The sequence below is a fragment of the Notothenia coriiceps genome, unplaced genomic scaffold (assembly GCF_000735185.1).
Source record: "Notothenia coriiceps isolate Sejong01 unplaced genomic scaffold, NC01 NC01_scaffold00031889, whole genome shotgun sequence".
Classification (NCBI taxonomy): Eukaryota; Metazoa; Chordata; class Actinopteri; order Perciformes; family Nototheniidae; genus Notothenia; species Notothenia coriiceps.
Genome location: NW_011364590.1, coordinates 198690 through 223098, shown reverse-complemented (window position 1 = coordinate 223098; position 24409 = coordinate 198690). Strand labels below are relative to the sequence as shown.

General features: G+C 38.7%; 4 protein-coding genes across 4 annotated transcripts; all 4 read right to left on the bottom strand.

Annotated features, from left to right (window-relative positions):
* Positions 1–4860: 4860 nt before the first annotated feature.
* Positions 4861–10058, bottom strand: pola2 (polymerase (DNA directed), alpha 2). The gene is made up of 12 exons (XM_010788625.1): positions 9716–10058; positions 8932–9056; positions 8687–8775; positions 8419–8476; positions 7999–8108; positions 7245–7444; positions 6962–7050; positions 6369–6521; positions 5553–5615; positions 5366–5417; positions 5092–5210; positions 4861–4938 (listed from the first exon to the last, which is right to left on the bottom strand). Exons 1-12 carry the CDS (start codon positions 9798–9800, stop codon positions 4861–4863), a joined length of 1221 nt encoding a protein of 406 aa, XP_010786927.1. The 5' UTR covers positions 9801–10058.
* Positions 10059–10105: 47 nt separating this feature from the next.
* On the bottom strand, positions 10106–16035 carry top6bl (TOP6B like initiator of meiotic double strand breaks). Its single transcript, XM_010788624.1, has 9 exons — positions 15943–16035; positions 15507–15574; positions 14921–15071; positions 14209–14356; positions 11851–11994; positions 11638–11759; positions 11070–11180; positions 10767–10865; positions 10106–10673 (listed from the first exon to the last, which is right to left on the bottom strand). The coding sequence occupies exons 1-9, from the start codon at positions 16033–16035 to the stop codon at positions 10626–10628; spliced, it is 984 nt and encodes a 327-aa protein (XP_010786926.1). The 3' UTR covers positions 10106–10625.
* A 2223-nt stretch (positions 16036–18258) lies between these two features.
* On the bottom strand, positions 18259–20790 carry tstd1 (thiosulfate sulfurtransferase like domain containing 1). Its single transcript, XM_010788617.1, has 4 exons — positions 20699–20790; positions 19033–19161; positions 18688–18850; positions 18259–18445 (listed from the first exon to the last, which is right to left on the bottom strand). Exons 1-4 carry the CDS (start codon positions 20712–20714, stop codon positions 18391–18393), a joined length of 363 nt encoding a protein of 120 aa, XP_010786919.1. The 5' UTR covers positions 20715–20790; the 3' UTR covers positions 18259–18390.
* Positions 20791–21708: 918 nt separating this feature from the next.
* LOC104960540 (LRRN4 C-terminal-like protein) lies at positions 21709–24146 on the bottom strand. Its single transcript, XM_010788616.1, has 2 exons — positions 24038–24146; positions 21709–22900 (listed from the first exon to the last, which is right to left on the bottom strand). The coding sequence occupies exon 2, from the start codon at positions 22896–22898 to the stop codon at positions 22095–22097; it is 804 nt and encodes a 267-aa protein (XP_010786918.1). The 5' UTR covers positions 22899–22900; positions 24038–24146; the 3' UTR covers positions 21709–22094.
* Positions 24147–24409: the final 263 nt, after the last annotated feature.

The following is a 24409-nucleotide window of genomic DNA, read 5'->3' as shown; positions in this document are numbered from 1 at the left end:
GATAGATGGATGGATAGATAGATGGATGGATAGATAGATGGATGGATAGATGGATAGATAGATGGATGGATAGATAGACGGACGAATGGACGGACACACAGAGATAGATAGATCCTTATCATCTTGAAACATCTCCCGTGTCTCCTATCTCCTCCTCAGATCCACATGAAGTCAGTGTGAGTTTCCAGCAGCTTCTGAAAGTCACATCTTCTTCTCGCTGGAGGTTTTCTGCCGTGTTGTCTCACTGCTTCGCGCTGAGCGTGGCTCCTCCGGGTCTTTATAACACCTTAAAGCTGGCCTTATTGCTCAGCTTGGTTCAGAACAGAGTGGATGAAAAAGAGACGTTTCACAACCTGGATCTCCTCGCTGTCACCACTGACTCTCTCATTCTGGACAGGTAAGCTGTGCACATCCTGAAAACACTATGAAACATGCGTTTGACCACAGCAGCATTTAGCTGATTATCTGCCCGTATAATTAATTGACTTTATTTGATAAAGCTTTAGACCCAGAATCCTCTCTTTAGTAGCAGCCGAGAGAGAGGGGGATGAGGCTAGAAGGATCTGTTTGGTGTTTGGAGCAGAACACTTCAGACATGTTTTATAGACCTATAATATATAAGATCAAATATGAAGTACTTTCTTGATTCTAATGTGGGAAATGTTTGAGTTGCAGCAGCATCAAAACACAAGGCGTTGCACATTAGAGAAATTAAAAGACTAGAAATAAACAATCCAAATTGTAAACGTCTCAAATACAAATAAAATAGCATAAAAAAAGTAAAAAGTATACATGTGGAAAATATACATGTGATTCCAGTAACAAAATATAAAGAAGGATATTATATATTAATTGTGCAAGGAATGTATTATTAAATATTAGATTGAATATTAAAAAAAAGTACAGTGTGATTTAGATGCCTAAAAGTAGTCTAATAGCAGAGCTTTAAATCCCCGTCGTTAGACTGATGACGTACAGCTTGCAGTTGGCGAGTCGTGGAGTCAGACATCAGGCGTCAGGAGAGATGTTTGCTTCTCTTTCTCGAGACGGACTCGGCTCCGGCTCCGCTAACATCCACGCCGGCTCCTCTCTGCTCGCCACGGGGGGAGTCTGCATGCTGGGAGATCTGGGAGGATACAAGAAGGACAAGTTGGACGCCATCCAGTCAGGTAGAGACTCAAAGAGATCATCCCACAGGCCATAAGACTGTTAAACACCTGAACTTTTGAAAGAACATCCACCTTTCAAGGCTTTCATTGTCCTTCGTACAGCAGCTACAGTGTGGATATATCAATGAACGACTGAGCAACACAATGAAAACAGATCAAATAATGCAAGTAATACAAATGAAAACAAATAGAATAGAAATAGTGCAATCAGAGTCAAAGTAATTGGAATGACATAATGATCCATAACAACAATCACCTTTCCACTCTTGCCTTCATCTGTAAGAAGATTGCAAGTTTTCATCTGTTTGCAACTTACACATTATGTATCTAATACATCATATTCCAATCACTTGTATATAGACTCTTCTTGCACTACTTATTATATTTTATTTGTGTTTACTTGCACTGTTATCTGTTGTATTGTGTTGCTCTGTTGGAGGAACCTGTGACCTCAGATGTTCATGTTCATACCTCCACTGGAGCTGCTGCCAATAAAAGCCTTGAATCCTGAAAAGAGATTCATTATAAATCTCAAATTGTATCTGTTTTACTTGATTATTTTATTTTCACCCTGGAAATGGGTGTGTGTGTACAGTGTGTGTGTGTGTGTGTGTGTGTGTGTGTGTGTGTGTGTGTGTGTGTGTGTGTGTGTGTGTGTGTGTGTGTGTGTGTGTGTGTGTGTGTGTGTGTACATGTGTGTGTGTGTACATGTGTGTGTGTACATAGAATGTTGTTGATCTGTGTGAGTAAATTACTGAATGACCTTGTATGTCTTCATCCTGCAGCAGGATGACTAACAGGAGCTTCCTCTGTAGACACTCTGCTTCTACTCACTTTGTTTGTTTCTCAGATGTATAAACGGTGTAATTGTTGAAATAGTGGAAAACATAAAAGAAAGCAGATAGTGTGATATAAGGTAGTAATGTTCTCACGTTGTGTCAGTTCTGGAGAGCAGCTCGGTGTTGCTGTTCATCCCGGGGAAGAAGTACGGAGAAGATGCCGATCAGCAGATCTCCTTCCCGGTTCTCTGCAGCTTCTGGGCTCTCGCCGACCAATCAGACGCCTCCAAACGGAGCCTGAGTGCCGACGCTGTGCTGGGAACTGTGGTGGGTTCGAAGGTCACTCATGTTTAGATAATTCAACACCAGTTTGGAAAGTAAATAGTGTTTTTTCAGTGAAACTTAAGCTTGTTTGGAACAAGACAGTGAGTTATTCGGGCCTCATTCACAACACATGTTCTCTTACATGTGTTCTTGTGGAAGGTCCTAAGAAAGCCATGTTGACTTCCTAAACTGCAGGACTGTGTGCACCCGTGTTCCTATACGGATGAAGCAAAAGTCACGCATGTTTGGATCCCTTAGGAACCGCCAAACCCTTTATATTGCACAAACATTGCTACTCTCAAATGTCCTCTCAAGTAGATTCCTTTCTTTAGAACAATTCAATATAAGAAAACAATGTAGTGAGTCTCAGAAGATTTGTGAAAACGTTTTATGCTTGTTGTTGAAGCTGCTGAACGAGGCCCATTTCACTGAACTCATGCTGTTTGTAGAGTAAAGAGAAAACAGGAAATTGAGACAATTAACTTTGTTTGAAGGAAGTGCCCTTCCCTGACAAAATGACAGCACAGCAGATCCCCCGAGGATAATTAGAGCTGTTTGTTTCAGGGAGGGGAAAGGGTGTAAATAGACTTCATAACTGTCAGAGACTACTTTATATTCAGGTCACTTTCTGAGTCTCGTTACGTGTTTCTGAAGCCGCTCTCCTCTCTCTTTGGCAGGATCTGGGTCCGGTGTCCTCTCAGCTGGCGGATGCTTTCGGTCTGATTCTGCAGTGTCGAGATGTCGGGGGGGAACAGCCTCTGCACACCCTGCAGCAAGCAGTGCATTCTGGGAAACCCCTGTACCCCTCCTGCTGGGACTTCACTACTCAGGACTACCAGGAGGTCAACATGCATCACACAAAAATGTTGAATTTGGACCCTTTTTAAGCCGGTCTTGTTCACAGTATGCCCCTGCTATAGGGACGTTGTTGGTATTATAGTAGCAGAGGTTCAACTTCTAAAATGAAAAAGAGTAAGGGTAACATTACACTCTCTAACAGTCTTTCATTTTCTGTTATTACTCAGGACTACCACAAGGTCAACAAACATCGTGCAAAAAGGCTTTTCATTAAAATACCCTGCCATTCATTTAGTACATTTGTACCTTAAGAGGACAGAAATGTAAGTAAATATATTATTTTCCCCTTTCACTAAGTCACATCTTTTACCCAGCAACAGACCTGGGGCCTCATGTATAACGCTGTGCGTAGGATTCACGTGGGAAGGTTGCTTACGTAGTAGAAATCCAAAAAATAGGTACAGAAATGTTCTGAAATGTTCCGATTCACAAAACATTGCGTACCGGCGAGGAAAGTGCGTATGAGACTTCCTACGCCGGTTTCCCTTTATAAATCACAATCGACTCGAAATGCGGTGCAGCTTTTGCGGGCTTCACGTAACGCCCATATTTGCCTATAAATAGTCAAAGAAATGCCCATTCATTCATTTTGACTGACTGCATGGAGAAGATCGCAGGAAATGAGGACAGAACAGCTAAAACAGACATCTCACACCGTGTCAGATTCTGGTTATTTTGGGGAGGTGAGATAAATCATATTGTTTGGTGGATGCAGTTTGAACCAGAGTAGCAGCATGGAGGTCGGATCGTCACCAACATAAATAAATAAGTGGTCCGAAAAAGGTTCATGACAAAATACACATAGCCTTCCTCAGGCAGTGTGTTTGTACCGGGGACAGAGACCCCCCCCCTTGATGAGAAACTGTAAGAAATGATGGGGGAATCCCTCCGGAGTGGAGTCATGACGACTGGATCTGAATTATGTTTTTGTATTTGGTGGTTTGTGTCCCAGCTGTCGATCAGCAACTATATATCCATAATCCAGCAGTTAAAGGAAATACAACTAATGTGTTGTGTTATATTAGCTGTACCATTTACCACATATGGTGCTCTTAGTTTCCATACCTCCTGTGTTTTACGAGCGACTTATCAAGTCTTGGCAAACGGCATAAAACACGATTAAACATGATAGTATATAAAACCATGCTCGTATCTACAACCTATAGAAATGCAACACGGCGTCAGTTTAGACGTAATTCTGTCCTCCTGCTTACCGCATCATTTATGAGAAAACATTTCATAACATTAACACAACATATTCGAGGTGGTTTTAAATAACATATCCGTATTTATTTATTTCTCCAAGTTATGTTTTTGTGTGCACTGAGGAGTCTCAAACAGGCGTTTGTTTAATCATTTTAAGATTGGCTTTGATCAATGTTTGAAAATGAATTCTTCATATATGATAAATGAGAGGTAACATTTTATTTATGGTATTATTTCCACATATTTCTCTCCATTCTTCCTTCTGCCAACGGTGTCGCAGTTTCTCGTCTCTCCCGTTTTTGTGCTTAGTGCGTACGCATGGGTTAGAGTTTGCGTGGAGGACCGCACGTTTTCCCGTCAAGTTAGAATTTTATAAATCGCAAACATTGCGTAGAAACTGCCGTACGCCATTTTTTGAGCGTATATCCCTTTTTATAAATGAGGCCCCTGGACACAATCAACTAATATGTTGGAGGAATCACATCAACCTGAATTGATTTTGGATTTTCGAAATACAGAGGGATTCAGGGATAAAGACACAAAATGTCCACTTTAGAACGCACCTCAATTTGTTCATGTTTGGAATCCACAAAAGGGCCCAGCTGGAGAAGAAAAAGGAAGAATATAGAAATGTTGCATGTTAAACTTAACCGTGACAGAGGAAAGGATAATCAGGACTTGATTCATTCGTTTTTCCATGTGTAAGAACAGCTGCTTGTGATGCAGTCAAAATAAAATAAAGAAAGGGATTATACCAGCAGGCAGACATCAGGACGGTCCCTGACAATGACGTTGATGAGGTCCAGCAGGGGGTCAAAGGTCAGGCTGTCAGAGGGAGTGTACGGTCCGCATGCCACCAGCACATTCAAGGGCTCTGTAATCGCATGGGGAAGAGTGTGTATGAAATAATTGACATTAAAGAAACAAAGAACTAAAACTAACTTTGACACAAACAGAATGCACGGTCCCTCCTATATATTTCAGATATTACAGAAAGTGTTACAAATGTTAACAACCAACATCACTTACCTTCACTCATCTCCATTTTCCCCTCAGAAGTGAAGAAAGGAAGAGGGACTCCCTGAAAAAGACAAGACGATTTACAGTTCTAAACGTTGAGAAACTCATATTGGGATTTCTATTTCAACTGAATGTTGCTTTCCGAAGGCATTATCTTTCAGAACTAAGAAAAACACTTTTATAACTCGTAGCTGACCTCGTAGAGTTTGGAAACCATCAGTTTCCTTCCCGTTGTGTTCATCCCCTCCATCACTACCACCTGAGGAAAGAGAGCAGAGTTTCATTCACAGCGCATGGAGGCTATTTATTCTTCTGTGGGATTTGTTGATACATTTTGTCAGAGTTCTCGGTCGGACGCTGGGGTCGTCTCCTGCCCAGGTCCCTGGCATGCTCTGTTGCTCTTGGTGACCGTGTAACCTGCTGCACACACACTTCAGTGCAGAGGAAAAGGGGAGACCACCATCATACACACTCACAACACAATGCACTCTATAGACTTACAATGTCAGAATATTAGGGTTGTAACAAATGTCATTTCTTTACATTCAAAGCTTCTATTCAAAAGTATAGTTTTGTTATTGCAGAAACATTTATGTAATGTATGGTGCCGTTAGATGGCCACCGTGTTAGGTGTGTCTGGAAGAGCAGTGACCACAATGAAAATGTTGTTTTTGAAAGATGAAATGCCATCATCTAATTCCATTCGACAAAAACATGTTGCGAATTTTTTTTTTTTAAATCAATCCTTCTTCATAACAATTTGACTTGAAGTAATTACAATGACAAACCTAATGTGCCACTGTGCTGAAGTACCAGGTTTAAGAACAATGAATAGACATGCAGAAAAAGAAGCTGTGCAGCATTGACATTTGTATTTAGAATTGAAATGCAAATGCTACGAATGAAGCATCGAACTATTCAGTACAGCCCTACAAATACATATGAATAAAAACGGACACATTGAATCCTGCCAGAAATATTTCTGTAGCTTGATGGTTTCCCGTCTGCTCACCTGACCAGGAAACAGGGAGTAGTCTTTGAGCTCTGATAGGTCCACAGGTATTTGCTGCCCGCCTTGCTCCGGACCCGCCTCCAGGAGAACCGAGTGAGCGTTCAGTTTGCCGTTACTGTCACAGCAGACCTGACCCAGCACTGTGATACTGTCCTGCAGGAGGGGGGGTAGAAAACACACCAAACTGAGTTGAAAGGCAATACTTCAATCATACAAATAAACTAAATGTATTTAGTTTAAGGCAGCGCAAAATAGCAATTGTGGTGCACATGACGATATATGTTATATGAAGTCAAGATAAGCATGTTTACCTACAGGGACACAAACCATGACTTACATTTGTCTTGATGTTCAGAAATATTCAACAGCATATTTAAATGTACAAAGTTTAAGCATCAATACTTTTAAGTCAACTTGGATGCTGATTTGTTTATTGTTTCAAAAAAGTTTCCTAGTTAAGAATACAACTTTGCTTGAGTAAAATATCAAACTACAACTTGAAGATATCCATGATGTTTTCAAAACTTATGGAAATCATGGGTTTGAGGCTTCTATGGTTTTAGAGAATTTTCACAGCAGTATCACGTCGGTACCTGAGCGGGCAGAGAGACCGGGGAGAACTCTTCGATGTTGAAGTGAGCCTTGAGTCCCTCGCCCAGCTCCTCTATCTTCTCCGTCAACACTGGGGGAAATAGAAACAAAGATCTTCAAACAATCATGAACATTTTTTATAATAATCAAAAGCAGGCTGTATACTGTTTAATTCTTTAAAAATAGAAATGTATGAAAACCAGTGTTGTGAGGATTTTAAATAATAGGACTCTCTCCTCCAAATGATTTTTTATGATTTTCATGCTTCTGAAGTGTGTCTCTCACCGTTTCGAACGTCTCGCAGCCTCTGGAACATGTACTTGTAGCTGCAGCGGAGCGAGTCCTCGGGCCCCTCCAGGAGCTCCAGCTGGACGCCGGCGCCTGACTCCTTCCTGCCGGCCCAGCGGGTCCCCTGCACGGCCCCGAAAGAAACCACAACCTCCCCTTTCGCTCCTCGCTGGCTGTACTTCTGTGACGGTGTTGAACTTCCAAAGAAAGAAAGTAAGAGTCACAGTTACAAATTGTCTATCTTGACAAGTTGTTCATTACATGCTACACTAACTAACCAGTGGTTCAGGGAAAAGTTCAAACACCTTTTTGCTTTCTGTTTCATGGCCACAACATTACGCAATGCATTCACATTAAAGCATTGTTAAAGAAGCCAATGAATTGTAAATTAAACAAAAAGGTCAGTTGGAATAAAATGCTTTATCCTGCATGTTTGGTCTACTTACTACTGTTTGTGTTTTGTGTGAAAAGTGACATATACGTTTATTATTACTTTTATACAATGAACAAAGTAATAGTAGACACCACTTTGACACATCATCATGTCACTGCACAATGAGAGGTTGTCCCCTTGGTTCATCTGAAATAAAAACGATTTTGATACCAGTCAAATGTTATTCAGTGTGTGTGTGTGTGTGTGTGTGTGTGGCCTAGCATTACTATACTTGTGGGGACCTAAATCTGTTTACACAGTCACGTGTGGGGACTCGCTTCCCTTATGGGGACAAATTGGAGGTGTGTTGCTGGGTACCTGGGAGAAAAGCTGGCCGGAGACAGCAGCAGGCCGGGGCTGGTCAGCAGAGCTGCACTTCTTTTAGAGTGAGGGTGCTCAGGAGTGGTCAGCGCTCGCTTCTGAGAGCCCTATATACACACACGCGCACATTCAATGGTTTTATATTTCCGTTTGGTTTTCTTGAACTTTGAATTCATATCTTAGAAAAGTTTGAAGAAACCGGGCACTGGGACACAGAAAACCTTCAGTGTAGAGCTGGAAATATTTGAGTTTTTCCTCAATAATTGTATTTCTAAATGTTCATTAAAATCAATGAAAAAGAAACAGTACTATACATTTTTAAATATTAAATGCAGGGTCCTGCAACATCATAATTTTGTTCTGAACATGTAAATCCCTCAAAAGAAAAATAGTCTGTAATCAGAAGCTACAGCTTACCTTAGCAGGGGTAGAGTAAGCGTCCAGTAGGTTCTCCTCCTCTTCCTCAGCTTTGATTCTGAACAAATAATGTTAAGGACTGTGAAATTCTTTATTGGCAAGCCTTAATAAACTAATATGTTTTTAAGGTCATAAGCTCTTAGTTACTGTGTTGTAAAAAGTACGATATTAATAAAGCTTGACTTATAATGACATTCCATACACTCATGACAGACAACAGATACGTTTTATTCAAGGCTCTTTTTCTCGAGTTCACTGTGAAGGATACAAGTCCTGCAGCGAGTGGATGTCTCTGGTTCTGTTGTGAGTTTCTTCTTTTTTGAAGCTTTGTTTGGATTTATTCTTCTTGTTCAACACCTGCCAAGAAAATGATCTGGGTATGAAAACAACATTCGGTGCCCTGTCTGAGAGTGGGGACAGTGTTTTGACCGAGAAAGGGCCATGTTTAAGTAAACAACAACCAGAGTCACAACATCCCTGACAAAAAGACAAATTAATTTATGTCATCCTTACCTCATGTTCAAAATACTCCAGGGTGTCGGTGGTGAGTTTTAGTCCATTTTTGGTTGTGCTGTAGGCCACCCACTCCAGCACCATCTCATCTGCCTGTATCCTGTTGCAAATGCACTGCTCCACCACTGAGGAGAGAGGAGGGATAGGAAGGAGGGCAGGTCAAAAACGATGTAGCAATTAAGATGACATCAAATACAGTCCACAATCACTTTGAATAAAGCACATTTAAATCATACATGGAAATGCGGAAATACTGCAAGTACAAATAAAAGTCGATCAATCAAAATCTTACTGTAAAAGTAAAAGAGTATTAGCATTAAAATATGCTTTAAGTACCAAAAGAAAATGAGCCATTATGCAAAATGACTTACTACATAAACATTTACATTATATTACCGGATTCTAATTGATTACTGCAGGTGGTAAAGATGGAGCTGATGTCTATCAATATTTATCAGTTGCTTTATAGTCTGTATTAATAATCTGACTGCAAACTAACAAATAACTAAAGCTGTCAAATAAATGAAATGAAGTTAAAAAAGCGTCATATCTGTTTTCAAAATGTAGTGTGGTATAAAGTAGCAAAATAAGTACATAAGTAAAGATCAGCAGAGTTAATGTTCTTATTTTCCATTACAGCACAGCAAACAGACATGTTACATATAACGTTAACAGTGTGTAACGTTATACAATGTTGAATATTTGGCTGGTTGTTGTTATTCTTAGCTATAGGCGACGCTATTTATTAGAAAAGGACAACAATAAGCATGCATTAGCAACTTACTCTTGTCGAGGATTGTGTCATCTTGGCAGGATATGTCGAACATTTCCAGCTCTGATTTGAGGCTTTCTCCGGTCACCACAGCCATGGTTTTGTGCTGAATATTTACTAGATTGTGTAGTAATGGAGGGGACAGATACCTTGGTAGCTTTCGTTAGCTTTGCTCTCTTTTCATAGCAACGATAAATATCAACTTGGCTTTAGTATGCGATTTTTAAATATAAGTTACTGCAGCTATCCTTGTGTTAGATGGCAGAATAAAACACCAGGCGCTCATTTCATTTTACCGCGAAAAAGTGCTGCTGGTGTTGGCGGCCGGAACTGACGTCAAATCCCATAACAATAATAAGCGGAAGTAAGCAGCCCCAAGAAATAAAAGATTTCGACTGCATCTAGCGGTGAACACGAGTATTTTAATTTTCGAAATACTTCAATGAGTAACCAGTGTTGTTTGCCTAGCTTAACTTGTTTTAAACTCATAAACAATAGCGTGAAGTACAGTACTATATTAAGCAACCTTACAGTCTCAATACAAATGTACACATTGAAGTACAACTGCATTTGTAAAGTTACTAAAGTTATCTTTACATTTTTAAAATGTTAAATATTTCCCTTTGATATAAAGTTGAGTAGAAGTAACATTACATTGTTTGTTGAGGGGTACATATAAAAAATGTAAAAACATCACCTCAGATCACAATTTCAGTTCAGTGTAAATCTCAGCTTGAAATGTGTGTTTATAAAAAAAGATCTGATGTGAAACACAAACTATGATAAGAAAGGATACATTTTGTTTTTTTAGTAAAAAGTGAATTTCTATTTCTATCACCACTACATTAACACAAGCCCTACTGGCACACATTGAACTGCAGAAATAATAATTTCCTTGTGAACTCCTTTCAAACCCTTCAACTCAGATTTCTCTTCCGGTGGGATCCTCCCACTCAGGTTCTTCTTCTACCTGTAAAAGTAACAACGTGGTGTCAGACTGTGGATAATAATCATATGTCTAGAACTGCTGAACTGTTGCTATGGTGACAGACGTCCCACTCACCTGAGCTGAGGGGCACCTGCACTTTGGAGCGAATTTCCACGATGTCACCCTCCTCAGGGATTCATGGAGGGAGGCGCTCAGGTCGTGAGTGTCCCTCACCTGACAAACACACACGACCTCTGTCACATGATATACACATGTTGATTTATATTCCTGTATGTAACACGTGTTTTCACAGTGTAGCAAATTACCTGGTAACAGGTTAAGCCAATGGCCTTTTGAGTTGTGAAAGGGAGTTATTTTATATTAGGAATAACTATAAATATATTGTAGATATATATTTTTGGATTATTTGTTTCCTACCTTCATGCTGTTGAGACAGGCGTTTCTGAAGTCCATGTTAGAGCTGGAGCTCACGATACTGATGGAGGAACTGAGAATCACCTTCGCTGCTGAACGCATCCTCTGTTGGCTCTGAACATCCAAACATAGACCATCAGGACCCACATCAACATTTTATTAAAGCGTATTTATCATTTATTTGCATTGATTGATTGGATTAATCTATACAATGTCATACAATAATGAAATGAACATTAAAATCCCCAAGAGCCCAAATGTTTTGTCTTCAAATGTAAAGGTTTTGCCCAACAAACAGCCTAAAATCCCAAATATATTACATTTTCAATGATTAAAAGCAGATAAAAGCTGCAAATTCTCATGTTTGAGAGGCTGCAACCTGCAAAAGTTTGACATCTGTTCTTGCTTAATAATTACAAAATGAAAAATCTACTATTCTATGTTTCAATGAGTCAAATAATTGCTGAGGCAAAAACACTTTTATGTAAAATTATTAATATCATGGGAAAAACACTACAATACATGATTGAATGTATTTCCTCTCTAGCAGTTATTGTGTAGGTGGACCTGCCTGTTTTCTTAGATTTTGGGCTTTCAGAGCGTCCTTCAGCTCGGTCTGCAGGGCTCTTGTGACGGCCTGCCTGTTGTTGTTCAGAATATCCTCCAGGTGGCGCTGTATCAGCACCTCTGTGGCTGTGGGAGGATGGCAGACACAGCAAAGGAGATGAAACAAAGACCGACTTCAACATGATGATTTGTGACTGTACAGTTAGCGGTCTCTCACCCAGCATATCAGAGAGCTCGGAGGCGAAGGGGTCCCCGTGCTGCAGGAAGACATAGAGCAGGAGACTCTGCTGTATCGAGTAGACACTTTCCTGCTCCAGATCCTCCTGCTCCTGCTCTACTGTGTACACGGTGCCATCGCCGTCTGCAAAATATGTAAAACATATGTTTTGAAAGTATAAATGAGAAGGGAATGGTATGAAAACATAATTGTTAGTGAGATATTCACTTTAAAAAGTAAGCACTGCGAGTCCACACTGGTGCAGCGATGGGCTGTAACAATACGGCATGTACGTAACGTTGTGGTAATGGCAGACGCACCCTAGGGATGGGCAAGTAATTGTTTCAACACTTGGCTTTACAGATCTAGTTTAAAAACTTGAGTTCACTTAGCTAACAGACTTTTTCTCAATCTTGCCTTGGTGTAAAGTAGCAACAATTCAGAGTTTTCTTTTAGATGTTCATTGTTCAAACCTGAATACCTGTCGATTTCCGGGCTAAAATAAACCAAAATCTATTGTTTGCAACAGTATCTTTTGTCTAGCCGCCTTACGACAGAGCAGAATGGTTTATGAGTCTGTATTAGTTTACTTTCGGTATTAAGAATGATGATTCTTGTAATGTTCACAGTCCTGTGGTTGAACTTGTGGATGTGATTCATTGTGTTAGCGACAAGGACAAGAAACAGTAATTTTGCAAGAAACTTTTTTCTGAGAAATCAGCCAATTATTGAGTGGTAGAGATTCTTTAGTGATGATTAAGCTTAGTTCAACACAAGTGCCTCTTAACTGTAATCAAGATTTACTGAATTCAGCTCGCTTACACGTTGTTTAGATTAATCACAGATTCAAGTTAACTCTTTCGTTAACTGATGGCAAGAAAGAGAAACAGACTAAATTGATGCTCAAATTAAACATTCATGAAGGCTGACTGGTGTCCCGACACACAAGGAATCATTTGACTATTTCACTGAGACACAATACATATTATTAATAATAACAATATAATATATACTTTTTTAATGTGCCAGTATTTTGCAGTTGAAAAATATAACGTCAACCATATATTTTTTTGACATGTTAGACAACATTAATGTTCACTCCTAGGAGATATTCAACTGTTTTATTCTTTAAAGATCAGCTCGTAGAAACTGAAGCAAGATCAATGTACGATTAGATATTAGATAAGCTGAGGAAAACATCATGGTCAAAGTTATATGCCAATGTGAATACCTGTGGTAACTCAATCAATTTACTCCGTTATGGGTCTTTTCTTGGATTAAAGAGTCATTGCTTTTGCACAACTCTTTTGATTTTATTCAAACATATGTTTTCCTTCTGATACTGTTTTCACAGTTCTTGCTACTTCCACTGATAAATGTACCTATAAATCAGCTGACGGATTTACAGCAAAAGATACGATAAACAAGCACGATACAGGAAGCATCTCCTTTTAAGAATTTAATAAGTGACACAAAGTGTTTTCCTTGGTTTTTGTTTTAGGAAATTAAACAGTGTTAGGGTTTTGTTATTTGTTGGGTTGTGGTTATGGGACTTTAACGAAAATAACAGCTTTGATGTTTGAACCAGTTTGAACATAATGCATAGATGTAATCTGGGTTCTCACTACTTGAGTCGTTTTCCTTTACTTGTACTCAAGTGTTTGCTTTTTTAGTACCTTTACTTCTACTTGAGTCATCTAAATTGAAAAAGCAACAATGATGTTAACTGAGTGCAGTTTTAAATAGTGATTTCTAAACAAATCTGAGTGCGAAGGGACAAACCCTGTCAACCCTTTCTGGAACCCAAACATCTTTGTGGATGGTGATAATATGTGAAGGAACAACTACTTCTTGGAACACAATTAACTGTTTACAATGAACGTGAATGGGTAGTTCGGATTGGAAACACGTGGAAGTGATTTATTGGTGAGATTTATGAAATGCAGTGACAATCCTTTTAACCACTGAAGCCCAGATGTGCAGTGTTGGAGCCTCGTCTCTCTAAGTGCTGTCACTTATTATTTGTTGTTAGTGTGTTCTGTATGTGTTTTTTTCTTTCTCTCCATTGTTCTCTCTGGTTTCATGTATAGGACTCAAATCATGAGCCTCTATGATCCATTAAAGATTTTATAGGTGGCTTCAGGCTACGGCTGTGCTCACTCTCTAACAAATCTGGTTTAAATTAGTTTTATACTCACGCCTCATCCGTTGTTTCAGAAAGTCCCTTTTAAGACCGGATTAACTGTCCTGGACTCGAATGACCTTGTTCAATAAAAACCTTGACAGTTCCTTCAGTGAATCACCAAAATGTAGCCTGACCATCAGTACTCGTTGTTCCTATCAGTGGTTGTTGTTTACCTTTAACGGAGGAGCAGTGAATGCCGCACAGCCCCAGGTCCTGACAGTCCAGATTAGCAGGGAGGTTCTGGAAGAAGATGGAGGGCCCTGTGAGAGGAACATTACTGGGGCCGTACACCAACACCTGGACCCGTGCAGTCAAGGAACACTAATCCAGATCAGATGACAGAGCCGATCAACCATGTCGACACAAAGAAGGAGCAGAGTTCCGGCCACATGTGTGATTTCAATGCGTTGGTCATAACCCAAAGCCACTGACCTTAGTTGAGGGTTGGAACGCAACTCCACAGGGGGTTAGGGGGCTGGGTCTGAAAATATTTGTAGCTTCCCAAAACGGAGGTAAGCTGCGTTTGAACTCGTGCTTCCTTTGTAAACATTTTTAAATAACTATTTCTGCAGTTTCCATGTGAACAACATGGTGCAACATTATAAAATAATCTCAGGACAGAATAGTTGTGTTTTCATCCAATGAAAATTAGGCTCAACTGGGAATACGTTTGGATCAAAACCAAGGAAGATATGCAGTTATCCCCCTAAATATAGACAATATTTCCTTTCATCCCTCTCTATAATAGCTGTTTTTTCACTCCGCCTTCAAGAAACACGGTCCTGCAGCCACCACAACAGACACACGCTGTAAAAATCACAAACAGACAGCAAAGGATATTTGGATGTGTGTGAGTTGTGTTGCCAGATTAGGGTACTGCAGTACACAGGGGCTCAGCAGTGTGACGGGTTGCATGCTGAGCTCCCCAAACAGGCCCTGGTCCATGGTTTCAGGGGGGACACTGAGGGGCAACCAGCGTCCGAGGAGCGGGTGTCCTCCATGACACCAGCGTCCTTTCTTCACACACTCTGGAGGCCTTAAAACCAACAAAAATATGATATATAAATAACAGTAAGCATACCTGAGTGCGTCTGTATTATCAAAATGCTTGTGTTGCATTTATAGATGAAGTTACAAACCTATTAGATTATTTTCTGTTAACATTGATCCACACAAACAAACATGAATTAAATCATATTAAACAGTATTACTGACTGTGTTTTACAGGTGACATCCAGATACAGTGACCATTGGTTTCCAATTGCTGTATTCTTGATTTTCGCTCTGCAAGAATATGTACATAGAGTTACTTAAAAAAACACATGGCAGAGGGGGTTTGAGTAACTAGCCCTTGATTGTGATTATGTTGTAACTCTGTAAAACATGAATGCTTTGTCAAACATATACTTTGAATACATTCGATGCGGTCATTTTACAGGTGTGAAATTTGCCAGATGTAAGAGTACTATACCTGTTGTCGTAGCTAAAGTCTCGCTGGAAGGTCTGCTGGCTGAATTTGAACTTGAAGTGGGTTTTAATCTACGAAAAAGAAGGTTGATCAAATATTTGGTACCTATTTTAAAATCATACATGTCATACATCATCATACATGTCAGAGAAAAACAGATCTTACCCTTAGGTTAGCCAAACTGTATTTGTGTAGAAACACTTCTATACGAGCACACAACGCTGGACGGAAAAGTGTTGCATCGTTCATCTGTATAGTGCAAGCAATAGACAGATATTGTATATTAAATTAAAAATGTAGCATTAATAATTGAAAAAATTAGTAAGTTTGGCCAAATTACTAAAATCAGATCCCTCCCACATTTCTTCGGACATTCTTCCTACAAAGAGGTTACTAAGTAATACCAGATATTATAGAAAAATATCACAGTTCTTTGTACCTGAAAAGACAGAAGCAATCTGATTGGACCGTATAGTTCAATGAAGGCACACAGCTCATCAGGGTCAGGTGGAGGACAGGCACGGGAAAACATGCTCTCCTTCAAAGCTGTGAGGGTTAACACAGTAAATCAAAGTGATGGAGTGCACAGAAGCGGAAGTCGTGTGGGAAGTTGTAAGATCTGTGTATACTTACCAGGTTGGAGTTCCTTGCTAATCTTTTTGCACCAGCAACCAGCCGCTGCAACTGCACCACAATGTGAACACTGTTACAACACTTAATCATATGTCAGATAACGGTAGCTGGTCACTTTTTGATATTGAGCAAGTCTTTTTCTAATCTTTGAGTTTACTTTTTGATATCGAGCAAGTCTTTTTCTAATCTTTGAGTTTACTTTTTGATATCGAGCAAGTCTTTTTCTAATCTTTCAGTTTATTTTTCCAATTTATCATGTCTTTATTAAAAAGAAGATCTGTATCCCCTTTTGAAATGAAATGCAAGATTTTTCTGGAATTCAGTGACTAACACATCAGTAATTTCAGATGTTACATTTAAAATGCCCATTTTTTTTGTATTACTTTAAATTATTTCCGAATGCACAGCTGTAAGGAAGTATGAAAATGACTAGTCTTGAGTGAAAGAAAAATGCAAGTGAATTATAAACCTCCAATAAATAATAATGTGTTTGATTATAGGAAAGAAAATAAATGTCTCTATATTGTTTTTAGTAGTATGAATGTGCTTGTAGATACGACAGCTTATTATAATGTGTTTTGATGGATTTTTTCAACAGTAATTAACCTATATTTCACACGTGCTATATGTACATAGTGGTATTCAAGCCTATCTCTATCTATCAGAATACTATTTAATTATGTATGCCCTTTATGTTTCAACTTTTATAAACATCTATCTGAAAAACAAAACAAATTTAAGACAATGTAACTCCACTGGTGGTGGCTCATCCTGATGAAGCAGCAAAACTATAAACAAACTTTGGGTGCTTTTTAACTCACCAGTACAGTTTAGACTTTGAAATGAATCTCCTGTGTCCGTCCATAGAAGTACTAAAAGCCCTCCTTTCGCTTCCAAACCATCTTGATGCCGTTTATTTCCAAAAAGCGTTAAAAACCGCAGCACCTGAAGTTGTAGAAGAAATATAGCTTAGCTAACTTTAGCTAAATATGCTACGCTAGCTTCCAACATTTGCTAGCTCTATTTTACAAATAACTGCAAGCTGAGGTTATCTGTAATTTAATCAGCATAGTTACACGTACAAAACGTTTTGTTTTCTAACGATAATATTTATTATTTAAAATATTACCTGCTGTATCTCTCTGAGCATCCTTCATGTACAGTGCAATGCAAGGCGCGCGCTGAACGAGCATTCTGCATAATGTTTCTCTGTTAAATAATGTACCACCTATGTTATGGATAGTGACAAAGTACATTTACTTAAGTAGGAACTGTACTTAAGTAAATGTACTTACTCACATTTGCAGCACTTGTATTTTACCTGAGTATTCTCAGTTTATGCTATACTTCTACTACAATTAAAAGCAAATATTGTACTTTTTACTCCAGCACATTTATTTGACAGCTATTGTTAGTTACTTTTATATTTAGCTTATTAGCTCAAAGAAAACCTAGATGAGTTATATAGATATCCAGCATCAATACAGTTATTCAAATTAGTTCTACATTTACCCTTCATCATAATAGTAACCATTAACTCAACAATGGCCATTACGCATAAGGGGTAGGCTACTTTTACTTTTGGTACTTAAAGTATATTTTGATGTTGATACTTTTTGTTGTTGAATGCAGGACCCTTAGTTAGTTGTAACAAAGTAAATTAAGTATTTCTACTTTTAGTTGAGTAACAAATCTGATTTCTTCTTCCACAACTGCATCTATAAACTATCCACAGCTGCATAATATATTTTTAGTTTTGGTAATAAAAAGTACAAAGTTATAAACATTTTTACTAAACTGTATGTGTGTGATCGTAGTAACAAGCTCCTAATCATGTTTTTAAGCCACCCAAAGCTTCAACATGATCTTAACTTCAAGTCCACTTTCTTGCTTTTTCTTCGGCTTTTAACCACATCTCACAGTATTCCTCAGCTGACTGTTCTTACCTTTTACAATCTGTTTCGACCTACATTAGATCCCACCAAATGTGCACATCTTTAAAAGATTCCGAAAGTGCTATTTCCGTTTTTGCATTTCTGGATGTTTGGCACCTTGAAATGATCCCAACAAAAAAATGGAAATCTGAACAGTAGATAACATACATTATTTTATTTGTATATATATATATATATATATTCATACATGTTTAATACAATGATGCAGACTATGAAAACAAAACAGTACAACAAACATTTAGTTTGATTTCACAATTGCTATTTGTATACATATATATGAAGAGTTCCTTCAACATAAATCATTTCCCCTCTTTCTCAGACCACTCCTTGTATCCTCCGGCATAATTACGTGCACTGAAACAGAAGACAGGGGCACACTTTTAGACCAGTAAGCACATATAATGACATAAAACACGGCCAGCAAAGTCAGGCGATGTTACTGTGAGGAAAGACAATTGTTCAAGAGTGTATTGGAGTCTTAGAAGCAAGATGGTCGGTGTGTGTGTGTGTGTGTGTGTGTGTGTGCGTGTGCGTGTGCGTGTGTGTGTGAGTTTGTGTTTCTACTTAAAATGTTTAGCAACCAATAATTTATTTACTTCACGTATCCCAGTTGGTGGGCCTTGTTTGTGGCATTTAACCCTCGCATGCCCAACTGGCAGTGAAACACCAGCTCTGGCGCATCTTGCGGTGGCTTTGTTACTCCGAACTTGGCCTTGAATTCCTCTGGCGCCATCGCAAAAGCAGCCTCTACTGTATCAACTGAAAGAAGAAAGGGAGGAGGAGAGAGAGGCAGAAAATGTTTTAGGATTAAATGGATAACAAACTTGGGTATTCAGTATGCACAATAAGAGTTCAGTGTTCAGTATTAGGCAAACATACTATATATTTTACCTTGATTTTATTTGAACCCCTGCATATAAATAAGTACAAAGGAAACTTACCTGGAATGTGAACAGATCCTTTAATTTGTCCTTTATCCACTTCCTCTTTAGTGCGAACATCCACCACAAGCAGATTCTGACTCTTTCCCAGAAGGGCTTTCAGATCCTCATAGGAAATATCCTTAGTTACTGGCAATGCAACAGGAAACACATCAAAAACGTTATCGTCTGATAAGGATTTTATTAAATACTCCCATAAAACTGCACCTTTGACTCGTAAAAGAGGCTGCTAAAACATGCTGGAATCCCTTCACCTTAGTTGAGAAACATATATTTGTATTGCATCATAGATCATCATGTCCATCACAGGACATAAATGAATATAAAAACAACATTGTCTTTTCTTTTTGATTTATCAGGCCCTATTATTCGCTACTCTACAAACAACCTGATTATCATTATATTCACAAACGGTCACAAAATACAGTAGATTATGCCACAGCAAACAGGGAGGTGTACATATTTAACCACCTAATGGTACCCTAAGATAAATAAAGTATTCTGCTGATTTAAAATGTGTGGAGAAAGAAAGCACTGGTATCAGTGGAAGAAATCCTGAGTTGAGTATAAATATAAGCATAAGTGGAGGAAATCAGGTTACATTTACATTTGGTTTTAAATTGCTTGGGGGAAAAAAGACTCAGTGATGATTTAGATGTCTGTTTTGAATATTAAGGGGACATTCCTCTCCAGATGATTGCTCCCTCATGCTTGCACTTTTTCTTAGTGTTTAGTGTGGTAGTGGTGAGTGCTTGTAATAGAAGTACAGGCACAATGCCTTTGATGCGGCAGGGAGGCAGGCAAGCATGTTTTACTTCATTGGAGAGGGAAATTATGAAACTGGTTTGTTGGCTGTTGCCTGAGTAACAGCTCTGGCATTCCCAGAGGGTACAGGTAGGTTACACCTCATCATGATAATCGTTTCATTTCTGCTGAGTCATTCTGAATCATTGAGTCTTATAACTACTATACAGGAGATTTGTCTTCATTTAATATTTATTAGTTAGACAAGTCTGTCCACGAGACAATTTTACTTGCATTAATACTGATTAATATTGTGATCTAAACAATCTTAAAACTACACAGATGATAATACAAAGCACAACATTATTGTTGCTTCTTAACTTTATTCAGAGGTTGTTTGAAATAAAAAAAGTGCCCGAATATCATTTTGGGTTTGTTTAATAAAAGAAAGAAACAAATAGTTAGGAATGCATTTGGTTGAAACAAGTAATATATTATGTGTAGGTGTGAAATGAAAAAATAATTGATGGTAAAAACATAAGACTGAGGTATGATGTTAATTGTTTATCAAGCTTTGTTTTTGTACTTCCTTACCTGGAAGTGAAAGGGTTGCCTATCAGATAATTATATGTAAAAAGGGCAGCGTTTGGTATAACGCGTTTAAGCTTCGGCTAAGACCGTTTCGGTTAATATTTATTTATTTTTCACTTTAATGTAATGTTATTGGTTTATTTTTAGGTGCATTTTACAACTACGGGAAATCCTAATACGACATTTAAATAAGCTACTATTTAAACTAAAGGTTCTCAGCCAACATTTGGGATGTTTAAAGACGTCCATAAAGTTCAAACACACTGCTGTTAGTTAAATGTATATAACTGCTTTATAACTGCATCCGTAAGAGAAGTCAAAATTTACTCACCTGAGCTCGTCGCCATCCTGCTTTTATGAATGTCTTGTCAATGTTACTGAATTGTGAAAGCAATTTCAATATGTTAAAAATAACTATACCATAGTTCTTCCTTGTTATGTGTTCACTGACATTTCATTGGCTTAGACACCTAAAGAAGGCCGGACTTAGCTTGAAAATCTGCAGCCGTTGACCAATTATATCTTCTTCCCACTTGAGGGGATTTTACAGGACTTTCAAAGTAAAAGTTGAAGTTGGCTAACAAACAAAAGAAAACAGACAGGAGAATTCAGTTGAAAGAAGGAACAGATAGCACAATGTTGATCATAATCTATTACAGTAAACAATCCTGTTTTCAAAATATAACTAAGTTAAATATCGTCAAAATGTATTACAATATCCATATCAATGTTATTGCCCTTTTCAGAGTCTTATTCTATATGTATCATATTATTAACATATTATTAATGCATTAACTTGTATGTTGCTGGTCAACGTAGAGGTTTTCTCCTGTTGAATAGTTTATTCTATAAAAAAGCACCATATTCTATAAATAGTTTTACCAATTTACATTTTAAATCTGCAAAGGGAAAATAAACTAAAGCACTCATTACATGTAGGGGAGTGAAAATGATGTAGATTCCATCTGAAATGTAGTGGAGAATTATACTGTGACATAAAAGGAAATTACTCAATCAAAGCAAAGCCACTGTGCTTAAACTATTTCACCTCTGCACACAAATGGATGACAGTGTTACACAATTAATAAATGAGAGGAGAACAATGACAATATATGGTTTCATACATTATACAAGGGTTCAATGAATGATGAAAAGCATGTTATATTGCCTACAGTTAACATTTTGGATAACTTTTGATCAGACTCCAAGGTAAAGTTTCATAAAACTGGTGCCAATGTATATTTAAGATTAAGATGAATGTTCTTCTTCATAAAAAATGTCACACTTCAACTTGTAGGCCTATTCAAAAAACGCTCAGAGGAAAAAATAATAATCAGCAAAGAGCTTTTACGAAGTTTTTATTAAAATAAGTTTTAGTTAATTACAAGAGTCAGAATCTATATTCTACACAAAATATATTTACAACACATTTAAGCCATGATAAGAGGAGACAACTCTACAATAAACCACAAAGGCTTATTCGCCAGCAAATAAACCTGTAGTTCAAGCCACAAAATAACAAAATGGCCCATTTGATAATGTTATTCCATGAACACCACTACTCTTTCCCCACATATGTTAAGATATGTTAAACAATTTCTTAATTCTACAATCAATCATATTACCACCCTAGAACTGTTTGTGTGTTGTTCATGATTACATTGTTGTTGTATTTTTCCCTGTCTCAAGGGGACTGTTCAGTGGGCGGGGGGTGAATTGTCTGTGGATCACAGAGTCCCCTCTGTGCTGTAAGAAGGATTTCCCAGTCCATTAGCAGAGTCTCTCTTTGCCTTTTGACGCATTTGATGCTTCCAGAGGATCACAGCTGCTATGATGAGAACAAGTAGGAGGGTGACCCCCCCTCCAATAATCCCAGCTAACAGATTATGGTCAGAAGATTCACGGTGCTCATACCGCATACAGGAGAAGTCTGAGGGGATGCTATGTCCTGCACTGTTCACCGCCTCTACACACACATTGGTCCCGACTTCCATAGATCTGACCAAACCTCGTCTGGAAACATCCTCAAACTCAACGACTTCACCTCCCTCTATCATCACTTTGTACCTAGTCACCACAGAAGACGGAGCACACCACCTGATCTCTATTTTCCCTCTGTCCCCCCCTCGAGTGATTGGCACCAGCTCTTGGATGCGTGGCGAATGAGGAGGCTGATCCCCCCCACTGACCCCTGGACAGAGGCACCCAGTCTTTGCTGAAATCTGGTCACAGGGCTCTTGATTCTCCAAGCAGAAGTCGTAATGGCAGAGCTTCGGTGCCTGATGGACCAGGGGGTTTTGCGCAGATTTCACCACTTGAGTAGGGACTGTGGGTTTTCCATAATCGTAATCGCCATCGCCATCGTCATCGCCATCGTCACCTTCTGAGCCGATTCCAGTCAGGAATATTATCCGAGGTCGAGTGGCGGGAGCGGTAGTAGAGGTAGCATGAGTGAAGAGGTGGGAGTGAGGGAGAGGCGAGGCAATCAGAAAAAGGAGAAGCACGGCCAGGTTTCTGCACAGTGACATCATCTCTGTGGAAAGAAGTGACAAAAGATAAAATATAAAATATTAGTCATTGCAAAAATATATGAGAAAATACATCTAAATACATCACCATCACTGTTAACAGTATGTTTATCCATGCAGAAGAAATACATATTCTTATCTATTGACCTTGTATATTAAGGAAGATACGTGGAGGCAAGTAATGAGAAGGAATTAAAGCAGCGGTGTCAAACTAAATGTAATCGCGGGCCACATCAGCATTATGGCTGCCCTCAAAGGGCCGGTTGTAACTTTAAGACTATATAAAAATACATATATAAATTTAAAATAATGTATTATATTACATTATTGCCTCTGCATTGGATTATTATCAGATAGGGTAATAACTTCATAATTAACTACGTCTGAAAGCAGAAGTCTGGGCCAAATAATTGCAAGTCTCGCGAATGTCACAAAATGATTTAAAAAGAAAAGCCAAATTCTGGAAAAAAAGTCAAAATCAAAAAAAATAAGTAACATTTAAAAAAAGAGTCAAATTCTGAGAAAAAAGGCATATTTAGATTTTTAGTAGGAGCCAAAATACAACATTTGGTTACAACAACAGACAAAAATAACAAATCAACAAAGATCCACAGTGGTACTAAGGATAAGAGATAAGGTACTATATGAGATGTTTTTGCATTTTTCCTCTTTTGTCAGAATTGTATTTGTATAAACTGATGACACTAAAAGCTAATTTATTAGGCTTGTTGACGAAGAGTATGTTACCAAAGTTTATGTCGCGGAAATTGCTCTGTATTGAATCAAACATTTGCGGTGTTCTAGTTCCCATTCTGTAAACAGCTTTACATAAATAAATACCGAGTGCCTGAAGAAAGAAACACGATATTGACGTGACCCCATCAGCACGTCCATTGTCTCCTGGCAGAAAGCCAGATGAGTTCTGTGGGAACCCAGAACTGAAGAACAGACGGGTTTTCACTTTAAACTCCAGTACTTTTGGGATATCTTTTCTCATGCAATTTAGTGCAACTGATGACTAACACTCTCAGAATAAACATTAAATCACTCCAGTGTTTTGCATGTGGTCGACACACACATCAGCCCAGGATTAAAAGTGACTGAAAAGTAAAGAAAAGTGTTTTAAAAAGGGTTTACTGTACCTGCTTGATGTTGGTGGGTATACCAAGAGTTGGTCCTCTCTTGTTCCTTGTCTGCTCGAACCGTGTGCTCACTAGTATTCTGCTCTCACTGTCTGAAGTTGACTCTCCCCTCCTCCTAAACACCCCCTCTTTTTCTCCCCTCAGTGCCTCCCATTCCACTCTCCCATCTGCATCTCTCTCTTCTCTGGCTTTTCTCACATCTTGCCTCTTTCTCAACGTCCAACCGACTGTTGTTGCACTTTTTTTATATTTCTTTGTTTGGAATTTTTTGTGTGAATGCGGGAAGGAGGAGGGGGTGTCGAGCCACCATGTGCCGGTGTGCTGTTCAGCATATTAATTTGCTGGGTAGCAGCAGCATGCAGGAGGCAGGCT

Excerpts from the sequence above, each read along its gene's own strand:
- top6bl (XM_010788624.1), bottom strand. The coding sequence starts at position 16,035 with ATGTTTTCCCGTGCCTGTCCTCCACCTGACCCTGATGAGCTGTGTGCC. Across the intron at positions 11,995-14,208 it reads TCACTGCTCCTCCGTTAAAG|ACGGCGATGGCACCGTGTAC; the intron begins GTAAACAACAAC and ends CATATTTTGCAG. Across the intron at positions 11,181-11,637 it reads CCCAAAATCTAAGAAAACAG|AGCCAACAGAGGATGCGTTC; the intron begins GCAGGTCCACCT and ends TTGGATGTTCAG.
- tstd1 (XM_010788617.1), bottom strand. Across the intron at positions 18,851-19,032 it reads AGGATCTGTTCACATTCCAG|TTGATACAGTAGAGGCTGCT; the intron begins GTAAGTTTCCTT and ends TTCTTCTTTCAG. Across the intron at positions 18,446-18,687 it reads CACCAACTGGGATACGTGAA|TGCACGTAATTATGCCGGAG; the intron begins GTAAATAAATTA and ends CTTCTGTTTCAG.
- LOC104960540 (XM_010788616.1), bottom strand. The coding sequence starts at position 22,898 with ATGATGTCACTGTGCAGAAACCTGGCCGTGCTTCTCCTTTTTCTGATT.
- pola2 (XM_010788625.1), bottom strand. The coding sequence starts at position 9,800 with ATGGCTGTGGTGACCGGAGAAAGCCTCAAATCAGAGCTGGAAATGTTC. Across the intron at positions 8,109-8,418 it reads CTTACTCTACCCCTGCTAAG|GGCTCTCAGAAGCGAGCGCT; the intron begins GTAAGCTGTAGC and ends GTGTGTATATAG. Across the intron at positions 5,616-6,368 it reads ACTCCCTGTTTCCTGGTCAG|GTGGTAGTGATGGAGGGGAT; the intron begins GTGAGCAGACGG and ends CTCTTTCCTCAG.